The sequence below is a fragment of the Amblyomma maculatum genome, chromosome 10, assembly GCF_055883805.1.
Source record: "Amblyomma maculatum isolate TAMU_Amacu chromosome 10, ASM5588380v1, whole genome shotgun sequence".
NCBI lineage: Eukaryota > Metazoa > Arthropoda > Arachnida > Ixodida > Ixodidae > Amblyomma > Amblyomma maculatum.
Window position 1 is genome coordinate 43351115 of NC_139353.1, and position 27313 is coordinate 43378427.

Sequence of the window (27313 nt, forward strand, 5' to 3'; positions counted from 1 at the left end):
AAGACGAATACGCGAAGCTACCGGGACCTCAGGCCGCTGGCCAAGAGATGGGCTTCGCGATCGAAGGCAGTTTTTCCGGCACTCGACCTCCCGCTCCATCACACCCCGACGTTAAAACGTTCATTCAGGTCATGGGAACACGATCGCCCACTTACGCACTCATGGATAATCGATTTTTGCTTGGACATAGTCATTTATTTCTTCCCCTTTTTTCTTAACTTGTTATTCGTGGCCTAGTGCCAAGCAGAATACGCATCGGATATTGGAAAAGGCCAGCTGTAAAAGGCCAAGTGCTTTGCTGTGTCCGCAGAGCGAAAATGCCGATCTAGTCTCCATGGCAGCAGACTGCTTTCACGGCCACGCATGAAGAGAGGTGTGTAGGTTGCTACGAAAAGATCAGACAAACGGTACTGCGGAGATCGCTCGGATGCTACCAAGATCATTCTCCTGTGGTGACTTCGCGAGCTCGGTAGGCTCATAGTGCTCAGGTAAGAACTAGGCATACAACCGAGTACGAATAAGCACACAACACGGTAGGTGATCATAACATAAAGAATGCTGCTATTAAGCCAGTGATAGTGTCTAAAAAAAGAAAAAAGAAACACACACACACACACACACACACACACACACACACACACACACACACACACACACACACACACACACACACACACACACACACACACACACACACACACACACACACACACACACACACACAGATCCCCGCGTCAACATCAGATGCCCGGCCCCTTTCACTACGAGATGCCAACGAACTTGGGGGGGGGGGCGTGGGCGGGGAGAAACCACGCCGTTGTTTACGGCTAGATTTAGGACCACTGAGGCCGCTTAAGCAACGGCTTGAATGGCTAAAATTAGGCTGCACGGCATGAAAGACGGTTCCGGTCCCAAGATGCCGCTGAGATTTTTGTTTTTCTTTCTTCCTTGTTTAAAGCTATAACTACAAGCACAGTACGCGGTGAACCTCAATCAAGGCGCTATTAGCAGAAATTTTCTCGGATCGAAAGTCACGACAAGCTTACGTAGGCACTCCAGCTGCATTTTGGTGTAAATTTATCCCTTGCGACAAAATGTTTGAGAAACTACGACGGTTTAATAGGTGTACCAACGGTGGTCAACACAAGGCAACGAATTTAGTGGTAGCGCGTACCATGGGTTTCCTCTGGCGCTCCTCACAATGGAATGACTTCTGCAGTTTGCTAAAGGTTGCCGGTACAAACTATGTGATCTAAGGAGCCATATCATATAACCGGAATGCTTCTTTCAGACTTGAGGTGTTATTAAAGGGACGCACGACACGCAAGCGAGCACTGTAATCAGAAGCTTCACTTACCGTATTCTATAAAGTTGGTCATAGTCTTCTCCTTTCGTAACGAAGAATTGCAGCACTCATCGTATAGTACGATTAACACGTCCAGGAGCCCTTCGACAGTGAATGCTTTGCCGCTGACCAGCACCGGTCCGCCCAGGAACATCTGTTCCAGCTCGCGGATCCGGTCATCCGGACAGCGTTGGTCCGTTCGCTTGGACATCGCGGCTCACCGACGATGGTCCAGATATGAAGCTCTGTTCTTCACCTGATCGCTTATCCGGATCATGCGAAACGCCGTGCCGCCCCGACTGGGACGCAGACGACACACATTCGATCTCCTGGAGGTGCGGGCATTCCAGAGACACAATCGGCCGAGGACCACGTATAAACACTGTCCAAGCAGCGCCGATGGAACATGACGCGTCCAATCTAGCCTGAGCGAACCATCGCAAAAACGGCGAACTTGTCGTTACGCATACACCACGCACGCACGCACAAAACCACACACAGAGAACCGCACTTAACACCCGCTTAGGCTTAGACAGAGAGACCGAGCGCCTGTGAGGTGTGGGCAGCGAACAGAGATGACTGGTCGGTGCTTGTGTTTCGTAGTCTTGCACAGTGCACGCAGTTGTCCGCAGCTAAGCCCCTAAGGTTACATAGAGTACAAAAATTGAAACAGCGAGCTTGCCTACGCCATAAAAAAATTATCTAATGAAGCATGCCGGAAAATGCTACTACTAAACCTGTCAAGCTAAGCGCACCCGCTTGCGCATCCGCTGCTCCTATCCGCATACTCCGCCAATGGCGGATCTCTCGTAGGGAACATTGGGATTGTAAGCTTCAATAAAACAGCAACAGGTTGCGCCACCATCGAAACCAAAACTGAAACAAGATTTTTTTTTTCCTTTTTTGTTTCTTCCCACAATTTCCAGTCTGCTTTATCGGCCGGGTACTTGTCCGATTCAACGAAAAGTAGTAAAGCAAAACAATCTTAGCGACCGTAGAAAAGTAGGAAAATGAAGTTACCCCATCAATATAATTATCAGAACTTAGCTCGGCCTTAAACTGCAGTAAATTTGAAGAGCTTTATATTCGAACTTTTTTTTATCCGTGACAGTGCTCCAAACAAATATAAAATAAATATTGCCAGTCAAATGTCATAGATTTGTGCGAAGTTTGAGCTCGAAGAATTCAGCGGATGCATACGGGTACAAGTTTCATTTAAATTTAGACAGCCTGTTGGCCACCGTAGCCGGGATGCCTCTTTCTATAGTGCACGCTGCACTTCTGAATCCTAAGAGCTCGAATTTTTCCCAAAAATGGCGTTTGGTGGGTAAAATGTTTTCTGCAACATTTATTCTGGGTATCTGCATAATTCAGCTATGGCACTAGTGGCGCCATCTCACCTTGTTTGCAGCAAGCCCACAGTTGTAATGGCGGCTTTTTCGAAAGCATTTCAAAGGGTCAAGCAAAGTCAAACGCTAAAATTTTCTTATTTCACTGGAAAAGCAAAAAATGTTAGCTTCCCTCGGTTTATCTGAATAACAATTGTTCAGGTAAACTTAACTCTGTATGACGCTAAGGCGTAGTCATGAAATGCCGCAGTCCATGTCAATTAGTAATACACTGTGCCTCAATTAATATGGCATTTACCATGTAAATTTAAAGTAGAAGCACCAGTTCTACAATTTTTAATGACGCTATAAGACAAGATTTCCTAGAATCATTTCTCACAATAGTATGTTCCTTTGAACAACAAGGCATGACGTGCTAGGCTGTCAGCACAGGGCATTGTTAGTTGCCGCCAATCGTTCGTTTTTCAAGTGCTCCATTCCCTTCCATATATATCCATGTTTTCTCTAACAGAAGAACTCTCCTTCAACAACAGACGCCTAAAATCACGACTGTACACATATCCTTTCTTTAAAATCAAAAAAAAAAAAGAAATTAGTTGTGGTTTAACTCTGGTGAACCCTAGTTGAATTGCGATAGCAACGGCGGAAGCTTCTATTAAGCCTGCTACATTATTCCCCTATCACGCCCTATCAGTGTAAGGTGCTACATTATGGAGATACTTAAGCTCATCCTTTAGGAGTATGACGCGAAAGCATAAGCTACCAGCCCACATATAAATGAGAAGGGTTCAATGCTGCTGAACCGAATGCGGAGCGAAAGCATTAGCTGCCAGTGACCGAGCGTCCTTCTTCTTCGCGGCTGTCCAAGGTCAACCGTGGTGACCGGCCGTGAGCTACGTAACGGCTCGAAATCTGGCGCAGTATTGCTATCGCAAAAAAAAAAAAAAAAAAAAAAAAAAAAAAAAAAAAAAAAAAAAAAAATTGGCCGATCACGACCGTTCCTGGTACAAATATTCTGATATTCGAGTCTCACTGACCAATCAATGACACAGCAATATATAGGGCTCCTGCAGCAATTATTGAAGAAATTCCACATGTGGGGAAAAAATCTCGCTTCTCAGTGATTCTTTCTTGCCTTACCTTTTTATGTTTTGTTCAGATTGTACCCAGTAGCAGAAAATACAAGTTAATCTCAGAGATCATATGCTGCATTTTATTATATATATATATATATACATTACATAGAATGTTATCTAGAGAGTTACATTAAACTTGACTTCACTTTCAATGTTTATTTCGCCGACAGATTCGAGATGCTATTCCCTTCGTCAGGGCAGTTTAAAATATATATATATATATATATATATATATATATATATATATATATATATATATATATATATATATACGTATATATACACACAACATATACACAATATGAGCACATATTATGTTTGACATTGTTATCCATCAAGTTCGTATGGTACAGATTCCATTTCCGATAGTATACCATACCATGGCAAGTTATCACTGTTATGCAACCATGCTTAAATACTTTTGTCACCAAAAATGAAAACTGCAAAGCTGACCATTTTTTAAAATCCGAAAATTTTAAGGCAGGATTTTCATTATCCAGAGTGTAATATATGGCAGGTTCAAGCAAGATCTAATAATCCCGTTTTCTGTATTTTCAGTGCCAGGATGCAGTTTGTTCACTTCCAGTGAATGAGAACTGCTCGTGCCCCCACCAGGTTGGCTCGGTTACTGAACCAGAGTTCAACTCTTGCATTCAAACCTGACCGCAGCAACCGTGTTTTGATGGAGACGAAACACAAAGGCATCCTAGTGCTATGCAGTGTCAGTGTGTGTGAAAGATTTCCAGGCGGTCAAAATTATTCTGGAGGCCTCCACTACGACACCTTTCTTCACTCAATCTCCCCTTCCCTTACCGCACAGTATGGACGTAAACGAAGAATTGTGACAGATACTGTGCCTCTCCTTTCCTGTAAACCAATGTACATTTTAATAGCACGTGCATCACACTCTATGATAGAATTACCACTCTTGTGAAAAGTGAGGCACACTATGTCTCATTAGAATGAAATGGATGAATGAAATAGAATCATCTGTTTTCATCCATTAGTAAGGTAAACAGATATAATCTTAACACAACAAAATCAACATTTAATGAGGACAATTTTGCACAACGACCAACACAAAACATTACAGTATCACACATCCAAAACAAGCTGCACCCAGGCCTCAAGTCGAATCCTTAGTTCGGTGCAACGCTTGTCGTCAACATTATTAAGGAGCTGCACAAGGCGCTTGAACACTTGTGTCTGCTGCGGAAACGGGCAGTCGAAAGCAGCTTCCTTCATTTCCTGCAGTTGCTGCTTGCACAACTCGACTTCTCCTTCCAGCACAGATTTAGCCAATTCATCTTCGGCTGTGTTCAATTCAGCCCCAGAAGCCTTCTTCGCTGATAACTCCGACCTCCAAGTGAGGAGGTTTTTTTCTGCTGAAGCAAGTTTATGGGAAAGGTGTTCCAGACAGGCGATTGTTGGGGAAAACACCAAGGAAGAAACACTCTGCACAAATGAAACTCTTGTGCCAGCTGATTCCAACTCACTACACACATCTAGTAGGGCATCACACAAATACAGCAGTAAAACCTCCCTCCCTGGATCTGTCTTGAGTTCAGCATTGACACTCAGAGAACTGAAGTTGGACCAAAGGTCACGACTTGATGGCGGACACTCAAAACTTGCAGCTGTGGAATCTGCAGTTGCTTCTAGCCCATCAAAAAGCAGGCAATGACTAGGGTTAATGTCTATGATTAGCCCTCCAGCAAAAGTGGAGTCAGAAAATTTCCCGCAGAAGAGAAGCCTGCACAAGTTAGTGAAAAGTTTGCGGTCATGAGCGTATGCGGCCGACAAAGCCCTCGCAAAGTAAAGCTTCCACTGATCTGGACTGAACAAAGCGACAGCCAGGCAGCCAGCCACACGAAACAGGACATGATCTTTGGTGTCATGTAAAAGCACTATCTTCGAGGCATGCTTCCCATAACCAAGCATCTCACTCAGCTCAGTGAATCCCAGAGTGCTTTTAAGGGGGCTGTAGCCGTTTTCTTCATAGGCGCTCAACACAGAGGAGAGGAAGGTGGCTGCAGCGCTGTCCTGGCTGCTCCATATAATTTTGGTAGTGCTGTCCTGCACCTCAGAAACGTCTTTTTTTTTCTGACCAATTTCAGTCACAGCTTCCACAAGGGCTTTGTGTAGCTGGATGAAACTAAGAAATGCACGGCTTCTTCCTTGCTCTTTGACAAAACAAGCAGTTTGTTCCCACTCATTGTGAGTCAACGAACATTGCAGTGCCGCCTGGAAACTCATTTCCATCTCTGCCAAAAGTCCGTTCTTCTTTGCTACGTAGGCTGCCACTCTTAAAGAACATGGATCTTTACGGTTCAATAGTGAGGCGATGGCTTTACGTGCATCACCCAGAGCAAGGTAACACTTGGCAGCTTGTTCAAAATTGCCAGTTCCAGTTGCCCTCTCCGCCCAAGAAGTGTATATTTTTTCAATTTCAGGATCATCATCCGGAAGGTGAGCTCTAGCAATGGAAATTGCTTCACGGTGCAAGCCATTATCACACAAGAGCTGCAGAGCTTCCTGCACCTTACGGCAGGCTAAGTAGTAAAGCACAGCGCGATGGTGCTCTCCATCGCTCAACAGTTGGGTAGCATACCGCTCACACATTTCGAACCAGAGGGCTCTGGATACTGATGGTGCTAGGGCTACAAGGCTATCCGTGAGCCGCCGCGCTGTCGCTGCTTCTCGCAAGGCCCCAGTGGTGTCCCCTTTCCAGACCATCATTTGGAATGCATAGTCAAGGTTATGTTCCCGCTTGTGGTAGCGAATCTCGGTGTCCAGCACTGAGAACGGACTAGAAGTGGTTGTGTACATACCAAGATGGCTGTGGTCAGAGCTGAGCTCAACAGGGCCACTTTCCCGTTTTGCCAGTACGTCTGCCAGATACTGGACGTCATCTGAACGACTTTCTTTAGCCTGGCTTTCTAACTGCGAAAAGCATGGGAAATAGGATTTCATTGCCTTCGGTTTCTTTTTTGTTCCACCTGCAGACGATGCCTTGCCTGAAGATTTCGCTGGCACTACACAGGAATTCTGACCGTTTACACTGGAAGTGTCCTTTTTGGCCCCAGCAGAGTCAGTGACAGCCTCTTCAGAATGAACAGATACTGCATCAGTCTTGGCCTTATCATCAGCTTTGCCTTTGTCATCTGTCTTACTTTTATCGGCAGTTTTAGAGATTTTCTGGGGCTTGACAGGTTGCTCAGAGAGTTTCCAGCACCTGACAACACTATCTTCACCTCCACTGAAAATGATGTCGGAATCAGCTGGGCTCCAGCACACGCTGAACACTCGTCCCGAATGGCCTTGATAAGTAGCAATGAGTTGAGCTTTGTCTACATCCCAAACTTGGACTGTCTGGTCGTACGCTGCAGATGCCAAGAGGCTTTCTTGAAAAGGGCTCCATGCTAAGGACACAACTTTACTACTTTGACCAGAGAACTGCAAGGTGGGCTGAAGAATTCGGTGGACAGTGGGGCTTGGGGTTTCAAGTCGACTCAAGTCATAGACGTAGATCTTGCCATCAGTCGACGAACAAGCAAGCCAGTACATGAGGTAGCTGTTACTATCAGAAAAAGGTGCCTGGGTAGGGTGCCATGCAAGGCATTCCACGGCCTTCCTTTGAGCTTCAAGGACAGCAACCTTCTTCAGCAGTGGACCACCATAGCTTTTGTATATCTCCACGATACCATCCGCATTGGAAAGTGTCAAAATTCCAAGGGTCAGATTGAAGGCGACTGACACACGTTTTGCCTTAGTTGGTTTGGGGCTGAACAAAACACTCTCAATATCAGGTGCATCCCTATCTAGTTTTGGAAGTTGATGAATTCTCACCCTGTTTGATCCACACGAGAGCAAGCAAGTCTTAAGTGCTCCATCTTCCCCGACAGCCAGCTCCGCCCAGCAAACAACATAGGTGGCCCCACTGTGGTGGGTTTGTGACATGGTGACCTGGCGTGTGTTGACATCTGCGACACAAACTTTTCCTTCGGCGGTACCAAATGCCAGTATATTCTCCCTCTTTGGGTGCCAAGCAACTGTCAGAACCCTATCCTTCTTGCCCACTGTGAATACTTTGGCACTGTACGGATTGGTCATACAATCTGTTCGCCAAACTTTGATGCTGCCATCCCCCACACCAACAGCTAATGTGGCACAGGCAAAAGGTGAAAATGCGAGAGCATAGACGAACCCTCCAAGGCATGGAATGCAGTAGGCAGACTTCCCGGCAACCAAGTCCCAAAACACAATGTTACGATCCTCTGATGTGGAAACGGCGTACAGTTTTGTCCCTCCCTGGGCGCCTCCAACAATACAGACATTGTATACAGCTGAGCTGTGTCCACCCGAGTCACCATCACAGTCCAGATGTGTCCATTCTTTCGTCGCACTAGGATCGTAAATGCACATATCTCCGGTAGCAGAGGAAACGACGATCGCTTCACTGGAGCCTGGAATCCAGCAGGCAGCCGTCCATTTCTCCCTTGTGTCAAATTTCTTGTTCTTGTTGGACGACGGAGCCTTAAGCGATTTAGTAAATTTTTCTTCGGTTACATTCCAGATCTTTAGGGTGCGATCAAGGGCTGTCGAGCATAGGTATAGCTGCTGCTGCTGCTGCTGTTGTGTGCCGTCATTGTTGGGGCAGACGCTCGCGTTCCATGACAAAGACAGAACGCTTACACCGTGTCCCTTGAGCCTGTAAATCACGTTGTTGCCTTTTTTCAGGCCTTGGACGACGATGGTGCCGCTGTAGTATCCAATCGCAACGATGTCTGGGTCGGTTGGGTGCGATCGCAGAATTGTTATTTCTTGATCTAGTGGCCTGTCCACCGGTGCGACAGCGCCTGAGACAATGTTCCACACAAGCACCGTGCTGCTCTTGCCTGTGAAGACGACGGACGTCGATAACGAACCCCTCCAGTCGGCGCAGCACGCTGAAGACTGCGACAACGTGACGTATTTTACTGTACGGTCGTTGACATCCCACACTTGCACGTTGCCGTCGCCAGACACAGTCAGCAGCGCAGGCACGTCATCCACATCGGCGCGTTCACAGCGACAGAACATGACGGACGTCACAACTTCTGATCCCGCAACCAGGCATGCTCTCTGAACAGGCGCGCCGTGCCTGGCGTCGAGAACAACAATGGTGTTCTTGGCTGCATAACAGTAGAACCCGGCGTCTGAGCCTCCGGTAGCAAACGGTTTGTACCAGTTCGGCGCTGGAGGCAAACAAGCCATTATGGCGGATTCTTCTTTTTGACTTCGAAGATTTGCAGAACAGCAATACACGACAGAGTTATATGCAATTCAATGATTTCTGCTCAACTGAGAAGGTTTAGTTAATGCACCACGATATCATTACGTTTCCAGCCACACTTCCAACGCTCGTGCAAGCCGCCATACTGGCCATACATCGTGCAACTAGTGCAACCAGTGCAACATACTGAACATACTTCTAAAGTCACGTGACTAAAACGTTGTTATAATCTAAATAGTACACAAACGTATGCAAAAAAACTTTAAACAATAATTAAAACTACGAGCATTATTCTTGTTACTTTTGAAGTATAACTGTTTTTACACACTTTAAGAACCGAAACTGTTCGTGTGCTTAATCGGACAATCCAAATCAATCCAAGGCTGTCAGTGAAAAATAAACAATATTATAACAATATTAAAATACAATGCTTTCAATATATTTTTTTTATTATTCATACAACGTGGCGCTAGCGGTTCCCTGGGTTTGCGCGCCGGGTTTGATGCATCAGGAGCCAAGTTTCAAACCTTTCTTAAGACGAGGGAAATGTCCGACAGCGCCCGCGTCTCAGTGCTGAAAGAAGTACGTTATCTTTGTGCTATATATTGCGACATTGAGGAGCTGCAGTGAAGTTTAGAACCATCGATCGTAAAGGTAAAAAAAAAAATGCCGGACAATCCTCGCGTCTCAGTGATGAAAGAAGTACGTACTACGTTGTCCTCAGGGCATATGCGATGCGACAATATCATTCGTTAGCCTGCTTTCGCGAACAACGTGTTGTGATATGAGTTGATGCTATTTTCAGATCGACAGAAATGAGGCCTTGGTGCAGGAATACCTTTTCCAACTGGATCAAATAGAGTCGAAACTGAGGCGGTACACGCTGTCCGATTCACAAAGGTAACTATACCTAGACTGATTCAAATTTTTGCGAGAAAGCTACCTCACTACCTTTTTTCTTTTTTTTTTTTCTTTTCCCGCAGAAAAGAGCTCGAAGATGAGGTCAAATCCTTGAAGTCGCAGCTGGACACTTTGGGTATGGTTTGAGTGATGGTGACTGACGTATTGAAACCAGTCATATGTATGATTTCGAGCGTAATGCTCATACGTGCCGTCAAAGCAGATAGCTGGGCTAGTTGGTGTGTCATCATAAATAAAAAGACCAGTGCAAATAACCCAGACACAGACATAGGAGAAGACAGGACGAGGGCTAAAAATCACTGATGATTTGCTTGCAATAAAGGGAGCATAAATGCACTTGGTGGCACATGCGCACTCTAGTCAAAACCAACGATCAAAAACTAATCAAAAGGGGGCAAACTGTTCCTTAGGTACACTTTTTCTTTTTTCTGAAAGGGTGATTGAAGGCGCACTGACACATTTATCGCCTTCCCTGCTAAGCAATGTGATATGTTTCACATATCTATAGTTTTTGATTAGTATTCAAACCGACAACATACATACCTCCAGTTGTGTGCCAGTATCATGTCTACTCTTTAAGACAAAGCTTGAGTGTCCCCCATTTTTTATTGCTACTTTTTGTCACTAATAAATGTGAAGTGATAAGGTGGAATAATAACCACTTTAGGCATGACTATGTGTTGTATTCAGTGGATGTTATTTTGTCCACATTTGCAAATATTTTGAGAGATCTTACAGTGTTTAGGTTGTGTTTACTAATGTGGACATTGCGCTTGAAAGTCTTAGTCTCATAGGTCTTGGGATTGTTTCAGGGCATAAAATTTTAATTTGAAAATTCTAGTGCTGTATGACAGCAGCAGGTTGCTAGTGTAAATGGTGTTGACTTATATAATGGGGCTATTTTTAAGACTTCTCAAGGAGTGAAAGCTGTGTCTTTACCTGTATTCATTTTGGGATTCCACTGTAGGTATGCATTATTTAACACTTTCGCAAAGATTTTGTTCAAAAAGTATTGAGGCCGATTTTTATTAGGAAAGGAAACCGATTGCAGGTGGCCTCTATGTAGAGTTGAGGGTGGGGCATTCTTGATAGAGTCGAAACTCAATTTAACAAAACCCAATTTAAACCAATGAAGATATCCCTATTCCCCCCCCAGACACTCAAATAAGGAAACTAATTTCGCTATCCGTCCCGATTTAATGAACCTTTTGCTGAAAAATGAAGGTGAGAAAGTCTATTTTTGGTCTATTTTGCACAAAATGCTCTAGAATGTACTGCGACCCAACTGTAACATCGTGCAGCAACTACGTCCCACTTTTGCCAAACTGCGCGGTGCGAAACGCGAGTTATATTGATTTTAATTCACAAGATTTCGCCAGCGGTAGAAAGCCGTTCCATCGACCCGGTGTCGGCAGCAGTACCGCATGCCGACACCGGGACAAATTATGGTTGTCCTTAACCTGCTGCGACAGTTTGCTGGAACACATGAAAGAAGAATGCAGAAAAATCCGGGCGGACGTTGCTTACAAACCGCAAGCAAGCAAAGATTAGCGAAGTCTTTTCTGGGAAAGAAATTTAATCTCCTAAGACGTTTCTTGTTGAGGTAAAAATTTTGTTGCCAGTTTTCATACAAGCTATCTGTGTTGGTGGTTGCACGGGCCGCAATTAAATTGCTGCAACATAGCATAGTGGACAAGTTGGTATTGCATTTAAAGATGACGTAACAGTACAGCTTCCCTAGGCCTTCGTTTAAGTTGGCTGTTACGTCCTTCCAAACGCGATTTTATTTTCAGCACATTTAAGTTGGTGGTTCGCGCTTCGCAAATGTGATGCTGCACGGTATGTATTTCCTTGATGCCGCGACACCATATCATAATCAACTGTATAAGATTAAGTGATCGAGAAATGCCTCCCTCGATTTGGTGAAGTTCCAGATTTAACGAAATATTTTGCAGCTCCCCTTAACTTCGTTAAATGTAACTGTATATCATGTGACCTGAATTAGTTACCTTTGAGCCTATGTACGGTGTAGGTCGTGCCTTGGCCGAGCAGTTCTGTTGTGCCATGCAGAAATGGTGACATCATGCAAGATTTTGGCATATGCAATCAAGTTTTATGTGAAACTGAGCAGATGCTGTGCAGGGACTCTTGCCATGAACTGTAAAGCCCACATGGAGCATTTCAGGTCGAAAACACTGAGTTTTCAAGTGGTACAAGAAATATAAAAAGAAAGAAGGGCTTTGAGGATGACCAATGTGTAGATTGTCCTTCAGCAAGCCTAAGTGAGGAAAATGTGGCAGAAGTGAAAAAATCTGCGATTGACATGAAGGCGTTTTTGGAAGTTACCGTGAAAAAGCCAAAGTTACGAAAGCCCCCTGTGCAGTCAACAGGGTCCAGTGATTAGCAACTGAAGAAACTGTGGCCAAATCAGTCCCGACCATCCATGTGTCCAAACTACAGAAAAGAATGCATGCTTTGAATTATCAGGAATTTTTTTATATTACGTGCAGCTTAGGTTAACTTTTTTGGACAGTGATAATTGCTCATGAAACATGGGCAAGTCTGGTCTAGAGATGGAAAGACAAAGGAGCTAATAAATAACATGAGAGCTCCTCTCCTTGCCAAAAAAAAAAAGAAAAAATAGACCTTACAAGCAAATCGAAAGTGAAATCAATTGCTAATGGCCTTCGACTTGAGAGGAGTTTGTACCGGCCGGGCAAATGGTGAAAAGTCAGTTTTATATGAAAGTACATGAGGGATCGAGGTTAAGGGTTCTTCACATCTGAAGGGAGATGATACCTGGATCCTTGTGTCAAGACAATGCGCTGCAAATAAACAGTTTCTGGTGAAGCAAAATGTAACAATATTTTTAATGCTGCTGTAATCTCCTCAGCAGTTCTCTCCACGATGTGAAACACTGTTTTAAAGGACATCGTTATGGGGGCAATGGATAATGCATTGCAAACGGCTTTGACAATGCTCGAGAGATATTCCACTTGCGAACTTCCATGGGACGTAGCATGCACAAGAGAAATGCTGATAATTGTGGGTTGATGTAGAAGGCTGTTATATTTAGAAATTTTAACTTATTACACATATATATATAATCAGTTTTTTTCATGAATCAGTCCAGATGCCTTTTTAATGGACACTATACAGACCCCGTGTTGCTGTTCTAGCAATTTTGTGGCAAGCCAGCATGAAGCATGGCTTAAATTGTAAATGCTGGTGGGATAAAGTTGATCAGTTGATGCTGCTTCAAATTATCATTTTATGGAGCAGATGATGCAGAAGAAAAATCATTCCATTTTGTGTATAATACAAGTGATATTGCCTGTTTTCTTTTGTTTTTTTTTTGTTCCAGAGAAAGAGCTGACTGGCCTGCGGAAAGAAAATCGTAAAAGTATGGCAATAGCAGGCTGCCTCTTTATACTGTTCTTGATTATTTACTACTTTCTAGTCATAAAAACTGTGACAGGATAAGCTTTCGATGCTACGTGCTGGGCATTCCACTCTATCATTTTATATTCTTGAGAAGAATAAAAACTTACTAAACATGTTCAGTTTCAGCAGTTGTTTCATTTCCATATTTTTTTTTATAGGAAACAGAGGCATGGTGCTGTTTGCAGTTTTGGTATTGACATTTTGTTTACAGAGTTATGACCATAAGGAAGTTGAAAAGCAGGAGAACCTCAGTGCATGCCAGGACATGCTCGACTCGCGTTCAGGATACTTACAGGCCCGTTGTTTTCAGCTGTCTGCAAGCACGCTTTGTTGAGTGCAAAACTTGCTTGGCTGTTGTCAAAAGCGACTTGCACCTATGTCCGTCTCGCATTTTGCGGAAGCAGTGCATCGGTGCTAAAATTTGCGGAGAGACTTGCAAACATTTCCATCTTTATTCGCTTTTGTTTTTTTGTTGTTGTTTTTTTCATTGAATTTAATAACAGTTACAAAGTCCTATAGAAGCAAAGAGGCATGGCTTGCAAGCCGCCACTGCACAGAACAAACAACCACAATGTATATGTATATGTACATATAGACACATTTATATATATATATTTATGTATATATTTATATATATATCTTTATATATTCAATATGAAGTATCACATGTGAAGTGTCGTTGAACCTTGGACGTGGGACTTAAATGGTTGGGTGTTATAAGCATAGCATAGCAGTGATACTGTTTTCAATGACGAAAGCCAAGACATGTAAATCCAGAACACATGTTTGGCACACTATGGCATTTAAACAGATAGTGCAAGCAGTGGCCAATTGAAGGCAGGCTGAGTATGTGTAAAAGTCGTCACAGTCGCAATGACATCTCTAGCACACATTTTCTGTCTTACTCTGCGAAAACAACAAAGCGAGGTTGGGAAAGAGTTACTGCAACGCCATGTTTGCTTGATTTTGTTGGCGTTCCACATGTGTTCATATGAGTGTAGATGCGCCATATCCTGCTGTATATCTCACTGCTACCAAGTTGTCATATGTTGTTGAGCAAGCAAATATATGTACCAACCTTAGCGTGAAATTTGTTTCACACTTGTTCATGCAACAAAACTGGATTTTTCTAACTTCAGCCAAAGTGCACAACACAAGTATTCGGCTTGACAAAAACCTTACTTTTCAAAAACCGTAAGTGCCTCTCATTGGTACTGGCTCTTTTTTTTTTACAGTCCTTGTCCACACGTCGATGAAAGAAAACTACGACACAGGTGAAGGACACGTTCAGAACGAGAAAGTTCTCGCTACACTCTTGAGGTGACTGCATTTGCCCTAGACACTGTTTGAAAGCATTGTGGACATAACTATCACAAAGTTACAGAATGATATGCTGGTTTCACAACATATGGCACAAGCGACAAATATTAACAAAGCATGCTACAGGCAACACTGAAGAAGCACGGAGGTAACTCGTGGTAGAAAGGCTGTGTAGGAAAGTGGGAAAACATTCAAGCATCCATCCAAGGCAACAGGTCAAAACAGGACGTGTTAATATCGGATAGGAAAAATTTGATTTTCTAAAGCAGGCATTCTAGAAGTGGCCTTTTGTCAGTGTTGCAAAATAAAGATAATGTACCATTTCAGTATGGCACTTTGTAATTGGCAAAAAGGTTCATCTTTCTTGAACGAACTTTAGGTTAGAGAAGCTGTTTCAACCTCCACACAGTGCTCGGATGCTGTTTGATGCAACTAAGTTGAAGCTACAATAAATGGTGCACCAGAGAACTGTGTCTGGCACCCAAGAGTGGAGTGCAGTGCGAGGACCGCCTTGCATGGCAGAGCAAAAATGAATGTCAAAAAAGGCAGTTTTACAAATGTTCTCTAAATTTAAGAACTGGAAAGGTGAAAGCTGCCACCACGACATGTTGTGACTCAATGTTGGTGCAGACAGACTGTTACCAGGTAAAGGCATGTTTTTAGCAAAGGCAATTGTAATGCAATCTTGCATCATCAGCAATTTCTCCTTCCTCAGTAAAGGCATAATCTAAGAGACTAAGTCACGGTTTTCACATTTATATTTTGTCGATGTCATATTCGCATTGAATGCACAAATAACAAAGATGACAAACATTGAAGCATGTTACTAAAACATTCGTGCCCGATTTTCATCTTACCTGAGCTCTAATATGCCATAGGCATACTTGATCCTCGTGCTTAAAGGGGCAGAACACTGGCCAAAATATGTCATGAGATTATGGAGGAGATGAAAAGACCTTGCCTCATATAGCACAGATTGAGCACTACAATATCAAAGAAAATAGGCTTTACAATTTTAATTTGCCATTGAAAGTCACATAAAAACAACTGAGGCACTATCTGGCGGAGAAACCATGCTACTTTTGGTGTAGTACCCCACGTGACTACAAGTTAGCAAAATATAGCTGATTTTCGTAAGTGCACACTTCTTTTTTCTTCTAGGAGTGCTTGTCACAATTCATTATATTTTGCACTCTCTCCACAGAGTCCTTAAATAAAAACCACCCCTCCTTTCGCACCATGAAAGGCATGCTTTCAGGTTTTGCTACTAGATGGCGACACAGTGTTTCGAATTCAATGAATGAAGTGATGATAGTACCCAGTAAAACTTTCGTCGACGAGGCGTACGTTATTGAGCTGTAACAGCCTTGAGCGTGAAACTGAAAAAGACGTTACTCTAAGCAAAAAATGTGGAATTACTGCCTGGCGAGTAAAATTTATATTTGTTTTCAGTACGTCTTTTCTGTCGACCACCAGTTGTCATCGCGGTCGATGCCCACGGTTTCCAGCATCGGACTATATAAAAACGGGCTCATGCACTGATACAAAAATTCTAGGTCAAATTTTTCTACAGCGTTTCTACCAAAACTGCTATGGAATCGAACATTTTAGACATCAATCTTCCCATTGCACCGAAAAAAATGTGAGTCCTAAATTCCAGTGTTCTGTCCCTTTAAGGGCACACAAGCTGGAGAGTTTCTCCAGTGCTGGGGTGGATCAAATATCTTTGACAGTAACTAGCCAAGCTTGCCGCATGTAACATTTCTGAACGACATTCAAGAATCCATATTTTTCACACAAGTGCACGTGTGCAAACATTTGGACAGTGAAGTCTTTTGGGTAAACCTAATCTGGTGCCTGACCTCGTGTCATTGCATGCTAGCCACTCAAAAAAGTGCAAGGTCATTACGTTCGTGACAGGTTTTAGCTGCTTTTTGAAAAGCGCTACCTAAAGAACCTTGTTTTGCCCCACGTTAAGGTAGTCATAGGAACGCAGTTGGTGAAGAACAGGAATGGGCCCCACTGCGCCCCCGTTTAACTTGTGCTCTTCACGCCAATATCCAGACAACAGTTACACAAAAATTTCAACACACAAGCACTCGAAACGCAAGAGTGATGACAGATCTCGTTTTCCTGTCGCACACGCCGTGCACAAAGACAGAGAGGATTGCTGCTCCTATAGCGTCACAAATTGCACCGCCTGTGAAGGAAGTGTGACAATCACAGGCTCATCTCAAGTCACACTCACAAGACAAGAGTCGCGTATTCTTACACATGAGCAATACCCCAGTCACATGGCAGAGGCAAATAAATCACACCCAGACAAAAATGAGTGCCTGCTTGCTCGGGCAAGGACCAGAAAGCTAGCTGAGCTGTGGTCTTTTTTTTTCCAACTAGCTGAGAAGTTGCAGTTTGTCCGGCCCAAGCAGTCAGAGTGAATAGTGCTGAAAAATTAGTTTGTTTGACTTGACATTTAACCACTACTGTGTGACGGGGGCATTAATAAGGATATACAGATATGCACACAACTGCAACCTCTACAACACGGGTTTTTTTTTTTTTTTTTTCACGCCAGACTGCAAGCGAGCCTCGCTTGGTGGTCATCCCGCATCTTTTCTTAGCAAGCGGTGTCTCTAAGCAACTGCTGAATCAAACTGACAGAAGAGTCAGTATGGCGTGCAGTGGAAGCGCAAGAGAAGCAACAGCTAGTTAAAAACAAATAACAAGCATGCAGCATATAGCAAGACACCTAGGCTCACGTGGCCAAGGTGGGAACCGTAGTACACTAGTAAAACTCTGAAAATGTTCTACTAGTAAACATCATTTATGCTGCCTCAACACGAGTGGCTTAAGGTTGTTCAGAAATCCAGCGAGAAGGAGTTCGTCAAGAGGCATGGAATCCTCAGAGTTTGAATTTTAAGTCGGGGGGGAATCAGTTGCAAGGTATTGCAGGTATTTTTCCTCATCTTTTTTGGCCACTATTCTTCATTCTATTCATGCGATTCCCAGATTTCAGCAGAGAAAAATGATTCTGTCTCCCTCTTGCTGTAGCGAGGCTACCATGCGTGCAGAGTTCGGTCATAGGCCAGTCTTCTTTATTTTTTCTGCTCTGTAAAACTGCAAGGAAAAGAAACAAAACAAAAAAACGTAAAACTGAAAACAAAACATTGATATTTGTAAAACTTAGAAGAAACTGGAACAAAGCAAACAAATTTGCTTTAAATGATTCATACCTCTCATGAGTATCATAGATATGAATGTAGCATTGGACCATTGGCTAAAGGGAAAAATATGAAGAATAACCTGCCTGCCTTCCCAAAAGCAATACCTGTCTTTACATTTGTGCTAGGTTATCGTTCCAACAAAAAAACAAACAACAAAAAAACTAAACAATCCCACTTCTGTACACCCATTGCTGTATGCCCATTGCTGTACGCCCATTGCCCATTCATTATTTTAATTCAAAATTTTGCATTCCTGACGTGAAAAGAGGTGTCGCATAGGTTTGCTTTAATACTAGTGACATTCCATGACATTGTTCCAATGGTGAGCATTCAGTAAGCATTTAGCAGCTGTATGGTGTTACTCTACTCAAAGGGATTCCGACGACAAATGGAAGTTGGCCTGTATCGACAGAATACTGTATCCTGATCCTGAAGAAATCACTCCCACTGGAAAAGGAGCTTTAATAGGCCAGAAAAGACTAAACTGACCGATTCCACAAGCAAAATGTCTGCGTTGGCATCAGTTTAATTTGGCACCGAGATCGGATGCTTCACTGTACCACCATTCACTTCAGATTGGCGACAACCTGTCTTTTTGTTTTAAGGGCATCGGGAGTTTGATTCAGCTAGCTCGAAGATTTCGTAGCAGTTCTCTCAGCAAGATATGAGTATTTTGCTGTTGGGCAAATGGCATACCTTGGGCAAGCCAGAGGATGGACGTTTACCAGCAATAACTGGTTGGAGTTGTCCTGAAAATGATAGAGACTGCTTTTTATGAGAAACAGACCTTTCGTAAACCAGAAAAGGCTGTAAGGTGAAAGAAAACTGTCGCCATGATAGGCTAATTTCAGAAGTAAACTTAATGTGCCATGCAATCATTGCGGCGCAAATCTTGGGCTACACCACTATTCTTTCTCTCATTCACGCACACACAAGCACGCATATAAGCATAAAAAAAAAGTTATAATGAAAGTTCGTTTCTGTATAGACGTAAGTTTTTTACATAAGTTTGAAGCGAGTGGTTACAAAATTTTAAATCCAATTTTCACAGTAATAAATTGGTATTTTGCAGCGGGATATGTCGACAGATAGAGATGGCTTTCAACTAGGAGTGTCTGAAGATTGAAATTTTCAAATACAAATCAAATATGAATATGGGAAAAAAATGCCTTCAAACAGAGTATCCAATCGGTGAAAAAAACAACAACGAAAAACTAAAAAATGGCAAACATGCTTCATCTCATTTGTCTCCGAATTCAGATGGTAGTCGCAAATAGCATTAAACTGGCATTGCACAGAGGTGTATACCCTACTGGAAAATTCAGCATATATTTTACACAAGAGTGTGTATACTGGTGTTTTGTACAGGGAGGAAGGACATGCATGAAAACTGGTGGAGCTGCCATATCACTGCTGAATACAATGAATTCTCATTGATTCAACCTTCAAGGGTTCAGAAAAACTGCAAATTAACCAAAAGCTGGAACTATCAAATGGGCTTGAAAAAAATTGCTTAAAACTGTTTGCATCACAGTAATTGTATCTGATGAACACCTGCACGATGGTTGTCTACATCCGAGACGAAACTGAAGTGAGAACGAAGTTTTTTTCCTGGTTTCGTCAAGGGCATCGTGTTGTGCACACAATCAGGAAGGTCCCCTTTACAAAAAGGCCCCGTCATATTTTGAGGATATTTCCCTTGAATAGTCAACATAGTCAATTATTGCATTGAATCTGCGTTGTATTCGATAATTTTTGAATATCACATTTTCGGGTACGACTACGAATAGAATAATGAATATATTCGATTCTAGTTTGAAATTTCAAATATTTGCATAACCCTATTTTTAACAAAAGGACGGAAATTGATATGACTAGTCATCAGCATCCGTTTAAGTAAGCTGAGTACCGCACGCTGCTTCTGAACTACATAGGTTCCTCAATTTTTAGTTCTAAAAAGCTTGTGTTTAGATGACCGTATGAATGTGACATAATATGCAAAACTGCACTTTGCAGTTATTGTAGTTGTTTTTCTGTCATGGAATGTCATTAGTCGTTAACTCTTTCCAAACTGTGCCCACTGACCTTCACTAGCTTACTAATGACAGATGTGAATGCCAATTTTAAACACTTGTGTACTGTCTTTGAACATGCTTGTCCATCTGCCTTGAAGCTAGCAAACTGCACCTTAAAATATAACAATACATAGAAACACTTTAATGAAGCTCATATTATTAAATAAAAAACATGTCTATTTGGCTTCTTTTTGATGTACTATCATGAGCAATATGAGCAAGAACACACGAGCGCGAGGCAGATAGCCTCGAAACCCACTTGGGGCGATACGGTGCAGCCGCTGTGGGAAACAAAAGGGAAAGGGCGCAGTTAACGGAACCACGGCTCCCTTTCCACTTTGTTTCCCACAGCGGCCTCACCGTATCGCCCCAAGTGGGTTTCGAGGCAATCTGCCACGCGCTCGTGTGTTCTTGCTCATATTGCTCATGATAGTACTACATTAAATCTGAGCCTCATAGTCCTCAGGTGCGTAAAAATAACCCAAACTCTGAACATATGACCATTTTCGTTACCACAGGGAAAGAGTTTTAATTAAGAGTGCCTAGCTAATGAATTATTGGGTGTAATTTAATTGAAACGTTTACTGAGGTTATCTGAAGTGTTCAAGCCAGGACTCGGCACTCAAAGTGATTCAGCATTGACAGGAATGGATTTGTGCAGACATGGCAAGCATTTCTTAGCTCTCGTGCCATATATTTGTAACCACGGGCTATCTTGTACGCTAGTTTTGACAATGCTTTCATACAAAAAAACATTAGGTTCAGATGTACAGAATAGCAAAAAATATTTTCTTATATTGCCATGCTTCTATCGGAATGTTCCAATGTAAATGTCATGTTTATTTTCTTGCATTTGGCCTTGCAGGTAGTGAAACAGCTCACCAATTGTGTGTGAAGTTTACTTTAATAGTATGGACATCATTCCATTTGCAAGTCCTTTATAACATATTAAAACAGCTATTTTTGTTCCTTTGAAAAAAAAAAAAGAAAAGCTCGACGAAATTGTGGGATTCTGTTATCAGTGTCTTTACAATTAAAATGTTGATTCATCCTAACAAGAAAGATGTGCACTTCTCTATAGGTTTCTTTTGTCATATTCCATTCCATATAGGTGGCTGGGTGCAAAAAACAGCCCCCGCAGAAAGCGTTGTAACATGAACCTCAAGAAATATTGTTTGGTGTCTGTATTCGGGTCGTTTGGTGTTTGCCGCCCAGTGGGAGCCTAGTTTGGACTTGCATTTCTCTCCCAATGGTACCGTCAGCTCAGTTTAAAGAGCAATTTGCTGCGTCACTTTCAACAAAAGCAGAACTTATTAGGGTGGCCTGGAGCTCGAAGCGGCTTTGTGTTACGTCGCAACGTTTGTAAACTTGCGCAACCCGGAAAAGGAGGAGCATGGTGTCATAACTTCTGTACAGGCACAGGCTGTCTAACGATGCTGCTGCTCAGTTGAACTGAACAAGAGCATTGACCTAGCAGTCTCTTACTTTTATGCATGGTCTCTCATGAGAAAAGTAAAGGCCACATGCTTGGTTTGCTTGAGGAATGGTGACCTTTGCCCCCTTTTCTTTGCGTGTTCCTCTTTCAGAGTGTTGTGAACATTGTGTGAAATAGAGACAGTTGAAAGACTTGAAATGCATGTGGTACAAGCAAGTGGTCATACCAGAACCAGCTCAGCACAAGGTTAACTGCACACGTACGTGAAAAACTGTGAACAATTTGCGCTTTTGCGAAACATTCCCTTCTGACCTAATCCGAAACATATTGGAAGGAAGGTGCACTAGGCTGGCTCTTATGCCACCTCAGGAGTGTCCACCACACTGTACGCTTACAATACCTTTTGCAATCTCGCAATGTTTCCAATGCGCTGTGCCGCTGTAGGATTACTATATACCTTTTGCCACCTTAATCTGTTTTCAAGCTTGTGTAGAAAGAATGAAATGTGCTCATTGCTGCCATCTGGAAATACGTTGCTGCTTCAACTTTGTAGGCACACTATATTCTAGAAGTCCCTGCTAGCCTCCCAAGCACCGTCAACAGTTCTCACTGTGCTGAAAAAGTGTCACATGCATCCTGAAGAATGCTGCTCTCCGTGACATAGTTTAGTGGTGCCTGAAAATGCTGTCACAAGTTCTGGTGTAGCAGCACTCGCTAAGAATAGGTCAGAAGCCTCATATAGTGGAACTTGGTCAACCTTACTAAAGGCCATTTAGCAGACACCATTGTTCCTTTGAAAGGCCTTTACATTGCACCAAGTACCAGTGCATCAAGTTCAGGCAGTGCTTCCGTTAACTACTCAACCAATCGATACTTTAAGCTTCATGGCAGCAAGCATTTCCTTCTGCATGCATTTTATTCAGCCAATCGCAGAACTGGCCTGCTTAAATTCTACAACAGACCCAGCATGTCAGGCTGGTGCTGTGCCACGTTTGGCAGCACTTCACCTTCTCTGTTGCTCAGCCGATTCATTCTGTGTTATGACATTGCTAGGACCGTGCAGGAAGGAAGCACAGCTGCTAGCATCTGCCAAACCACAGGCTTCTTTACCAGTGTTCGGGATAGATGCTGCACCCCTCCTGTATGCCACGGCTGTGCCAATGGTTTGTTTGTTTTGCTTGTGTGTGTTGTGTGCATGCCTTGCTACACACACGCCTAGGACCTTGCAGTTGGTCACGGCAAGTCCTCGGGCGAAGAGGAGGATGGCGGTGGCCGAGCCTTGATGTGGCGCACCTGTGGTGGTGGGGCTTCATCGATCTGCTGCGTGTACTTGGGTCCAAGGCCATGGTGCAGCCGCACCTTCTCTGGGTCATTGGTCAGCTCGTCGCTCTTGAGCAGGAAGAAGACACCCACGTTGAGTTGTGGGATGTCGTAGAGCACGTTGAGCAGGAGCATCATGGCCGTCAGGCCAACCAGTAGGTAGCCTGCAAACAGGTCAGGCACGTTGGTTTCAGTCACTAGTCAACATTGCTGTTCAGTGAGCTGCCAGAAAAAAAAAAAATCCACACTAATGTTGAGACACAACAAGCCTTGAAAGCATCTCAAGTTGCTTCCATTTCTGAATGAAAGAGCGTTGAACAAGGGTTGAGGGGGGCCCTCAGTTCGCAAGCCGAACCAACGTTTCGACAAGGGGACGTTAGCTTGGCTTGCGAACGGAGGCTACCCCTTAAACTTTTTCAGAGATCTTTCATACTGTGTAGCCATCTTCTTTCTCTCATTCTACCTTGCATTTCTGAAGTAAGTTGCTCACATGTAAAGTTGAACTTAAACTTGCCAACATACATGGCCAAATGTATGAGTTCCAAGCCTTAGCTTCAAAAAATTGGTCATCCATTATGGCGTACCTTGGCGGTCGTCACATGAATTCATTAAGTTTGTGTGAACCCGCTAAAACTTTAACAGTGAATCAAATATCTTCCTGTTTGTTCAAATGGATCAGTTAGTGTATGTTAAAAATTATTTGAAATCGAATATGTTCCGAACTTTTCCAACGATAGGTACAAAGATTTAATAAAGCTTATTATATTTTTCTTCAACAACTGTTGTGAATACCGCCCCACCACTAACACCACATACCATCCTACCATGACCAGTATGCGCGAAATGGGCCCATCATCACGACATAGTCCATTCATATGATGGCATTTATAATGCTTATAAGCCTCCAAGAATGGACGCTGCTTAAGCAAGTTGAACAAACACTGCGTGACTGCTCAATCTCAGAGACCATGGCTCATCCTATCTCTCCTATCTTTTGTCCTGACATGTGGCTCGTTCTGGCTTATCCTCTTTCATCATCAATAACAAAAGGCCATTTTCTATATATACAACACCGCTTGCACTTTGTTTTGCATGACTGCTTGTTTTGAACAGTATTATCCTCTTTCATCATCAATAACAAAAGGCCATTTTCTATATATATACAACACCGCTTGCACTTTGTTTTGCATGACTGCTTGTTTTGAACAGTATTGACATAGTGAATATTGATACAAACATTCTATTCATATTTTATTGGATTTGAAAAAAATACTGTTTACACACAACTAGAGCTTGTGCACTTGCTACCAGTAAATAGAGATTTATTGAAAAGTCAATTTGGTGTAAAATTTCGCTGTTTATAAAATATGTTCATTCATCTGCCAGACTTGATACGGTGATTAAGAGAACACCAAATTTCAATACTGCGCCAGGTTTCGAGCCGTCGCGTGATCCCGGCGGAGGCTACACTTCACCTTGAACAGCTGAGGAGGAGGAGGAGCTGGAGAAGAGGACTGGTAACTTACGCTCTCGTGTCACACTCTTAAAGGATGAGTTTAAGTGTCCCCAATAATGTAGCACCTTACACTGATAGAGCATGATAGGGGAATAATGTAGCAGGCAAAAGAAGCTTCCAGCTTCTGCTGCTGCTATCACAATTCAACTAGGGTTAACTAGAGTTAAATCACAACTAATTTTTTTTTTTACCTACTGGCTGGAAAGTATTTGACATACAAAGCCCGCCCGTGGTAACCTTCACAGCTGATACATTTAGAGAGCTCCTATTAACGTGGTAGCATTAAGACACTGTTCACCAGAAAATCCGGCGTCGACGTTGGCTTTGTGAGCGAAAAATCATGCATAGTGCTGACAGGTAGCAGCTGACAGCTGACATGACCACATGTCAACTGAATGTAGGATTTCCTGACGTTACGTCTGGCAGGGGCTGCCAATTCGGGCCTCCTCTTTCATATGGTAGGGGGATATCAGAATCAGCCTGCCAGGACCCTAGTCGGTGCAGGCACGCTCATATGGAAGCAGGGCTTATATATGTCGGATGGTTGCCTAGACATCGCGTCATAAGACAGCTTAAATGTACCCCACAATTGTTTTATATGAATGACACCAAGAAAGTTTCACAGCTACTTGTGTGTCTGTGCAGAAAAATTGAGACCACTATTTTAACCACAGAAACAGCAATTTTATGTGACTGCTTCCCTGTTTCCAAAAATCTTAGAGCGCTGTGATGAGTCTTCGTAGTCTCTCCTAAGTAAAGCAGCTGGTTCAGAATCATTCCAAGGACAGATGTGGTGGCTCACCCACAACGGCCACCTTGTACAGCGGCCTGTAGGGCTGTTCGTAGCTGTCTCCAGGCGTGAAATCGCCAAGACCAATGGTCGTGAGGGAGATGAAGCAGTAGTACAGAGAATCCACATAGTCCCACTCTGGCTCCAGGGAGGAGAAGATGGCGGCCGGCACCAGGAAGAAGAAGACCACCACTAACAACTGGAACGAAATGACACGGTCATGCACATGCTCATTGCACACCATCTCTCTCTCTGTCAGCACTTCAAAGGACAATCTTGAAAATGCATCTTCTGCTTAGCTGCTGTCTAAATGGTGGTGTGCTTAGAACTACAGTGACCATGTGACTTAAATTTTGCTCTACAAAAGATGCATACCTGTACACAGAGCTCTGGCTAAATCTTTCTTCAGAAAACATATTTCCAGTATTTCTAAGAAAGTCCTTGGGCTTGCAATCTTTGGCTCAGTTTAACAGTCAAGCTTGTAAAATGTGCTTGTAAAGTGTACAGTATACATATATACCATGTATTTCAAGGAAGCAAGCCACTAATTCTTAAAAACAGGCCTTTTGAGATATGAGTACGGTTTGGTGGAGCATTGGCAGACACCAGAAAATGGGGAACCAGTAAGCTGCTTAACTAATTTCTTATATTAGGCTTTATAACTATACAGTTAGACATGTAGTTCCAATTAGATTTGTAATCAGCTGTTAGCAATAGCCATGTATCATTTATTTAATTTAGAAAGACGCTATCACCCTCAGTGCTCTGGCTTGACATATTTTGGTTATATCTAGCGCCAAAAGTTGGGCAATTAGTAATAATTAGTAATAAGTAATAACTTGAGTGCTGTGCCTAGACACAGTAGCCAAGACCACTGCAGTTTACCCATCCTTCGGCCTCCTCGCCCTTGCTGCGTACAGCAAAGTTATACACATTTGGTTCTCCACTTGGCGCACAGGTTAGTTTCCCTTTTCTTGACATGCTTGCATAGTCAGAACTGTTCGGCAGTGCGCTTCAGCCGCTCGACCGTACACTGAGGTATCGCTAGTATTGCCGATTTCATTTGCACATTGCTAAGTGGCGGAAAACGAAACCGCAAAACAACTTCCACCCACCAGAAGGCTGATATCATCAATGTTCTCGCTCTGGCGTGCGCACTCCGCAGCGCACTCCTGTCGTGCGGAGAAGTGTTTTCGCCCGCGTGCTTGCGAGCGATGCGGCGAAGCCCACCAGATGGTTAACGCGACGAAATCGTCGCCGCACGCCTCTCTCTTGGGAAGTGGAACTGGATGCTCGTAACCTGTCCTCCACTACATTTTTCCTCAATTACTCGCTCTCCAGGCTACGCAGCTCATGTGGGCTGCTGAAGTTAAGCGGTAACCGCATGAGGCGACAATCCCTGGCGATGCGTCGCGCGACGTGCCACTGGTGTACACCGCACGGAGCGATGGGACTTGGCGACAGAGAGGCGCGTTTTCCGCATTGCTTTGTTACCGCCGCCTTGTCATTCGCTCAAGGGGAGTACAGTTACGCTATATTCCGTTTCTAACACTAAACAGCATGAAGTATACCATAAAACACTGATGAAATTTCTTGTAACGCATCGCGTTAAAGAAAGAAAAAAAAAAAAAAAAAGAGCGGCGGTGCGCTACTACAGTACGATACAGACTTGCAGTGCAAACAGTGACTTTCTCCTGCTCCTTTCGAAAATTAACAATATCTAACCACACTAGCTTTTTTTTTTTTTTTTTCCTTTAGTACCCTACCGAGATTTTACTGAATTGTCTCGAAGATCAGATGAAATGAGCGTCTGCAGGTTCTTCGCTCAAACCGCAAAAAAAAAAAAAAAAAAAAAAAAAAGAAAGCTAGAACGGAAGTTCACTACCCCAAAGCCTTCTGCGAATGGCTGCGAGCTGCTTCCGTGAGACATGCGAAATTTTCCAAAAAACCCAGAACCTGAGTGAATGCTTTGGCGGCCCTCGGCACACCGCGCGACAGCTGTCTCCGCGAATTGTCACCTCATGCGGTTAGCGCTTTACGCGCGTACGTTGGCAATTAATGATATTCGGTCACATGGTGAGTGCTCGGTGCGCGCTTGTTGAAGGCACCCTCAGCGCACATCGACCGTAAATTAATATCCAGCTACCAGACACGGCAGTAATT

General features: G+C 43.4%; 4 protein-coding genes across 7 annotated transcripts in view; 1 reads left to right on the forward strand and 3 right to left on the reverse strand.

Moving 5' to 3' along the window:
* The window catches only part of gek (serine/threonine-protein kinase gek), a 141700-nt gene extending 139548 nt beyond the window's left edge, over positions 1–2152 (reverse strand). The window contains exon 1 of the mRNA XM_084582613.1: positions 1358–2152. Within this exon, the coding sequence (XP_084438739.1) occupies positions 1358–1556 (199 nt within the window). The 5' untranslated portion in view covers positions 1557–2152. The remainder of the gene's footprint in view (positions 1–1357) is intronic.
* Positions 2153–4857: 2705 nt separating this feature from the next.
* On the reverse strand, positions 4858–9282 carry LOC146176288 (gem-associated protein 5-like). The gene has a single exon (XM_084582615.1). It carries the CDS (start codon positions 9084–9086, stop codon positions 4926–4928), a length of 4161 nt encoding a protein of 1386 aa, XP_084438741.1. The 5' UTR covers positions 9087–9282; the 3' UTR covers positions 4858–4925.
* Positions 9283–9545: 263 nt separating this feature from the next.
* Positions 9546–13589, forward strand: LOC146176289 (coiled-coil domain-containing protein 167-like). Its single transcript, XM_084582621.1, has 4 exons — positions 9546–9807; positions 9911–10005; positions 10089–10141; positions 13391–13589. The coding sequence occupies exons 1-4, from the start codon at positions 9772–9774 to the stop codon at positions 13507–13509; spliced, it is 303 nt and encodes a 100-aa protein (XP_084438747.1). The 5' UTR covers positions 9546–9771; the 3' UTR covers positions 13510–13589.
* A 319-nt stretch (positions 13590–13908) lies between these two features.
* LOC146176290 (potassium channel subfamily K member 1-like) overlaps positions 13909–27313 on the reverse strand; it is a 178048-nt gene continuing 164643 nt past the window's right edge. For 2 of the 4 annotated variants that reach the window (XM_084582620.1, XM_084582617.1), the window contains exons 4-7: positions 25163–25349; positions 22818–23008; positions 18711–18763; positions 13909–17907 (exon numbers count right to left, since the gene is read on the reverse strand). In XM_084582620.1, coding sequence (XP_084438746.1) covers positions 17886–17907; positions 18711–18763; positions 22818–23008; positions 25163–25349 — 453 coding nt within the window. In that variant the 3' untranslated portion in view covers positions 13909–17885. Of the gene's footprint in view, positions 17908–18710; positions 18764–20600; positions 23009–25162; positions 25350–27313 lie in introns of those variants that run through there. The other 2 variants (XM_084582619.1, XM_084582618.1) reach the window with 2 other exon arrangements.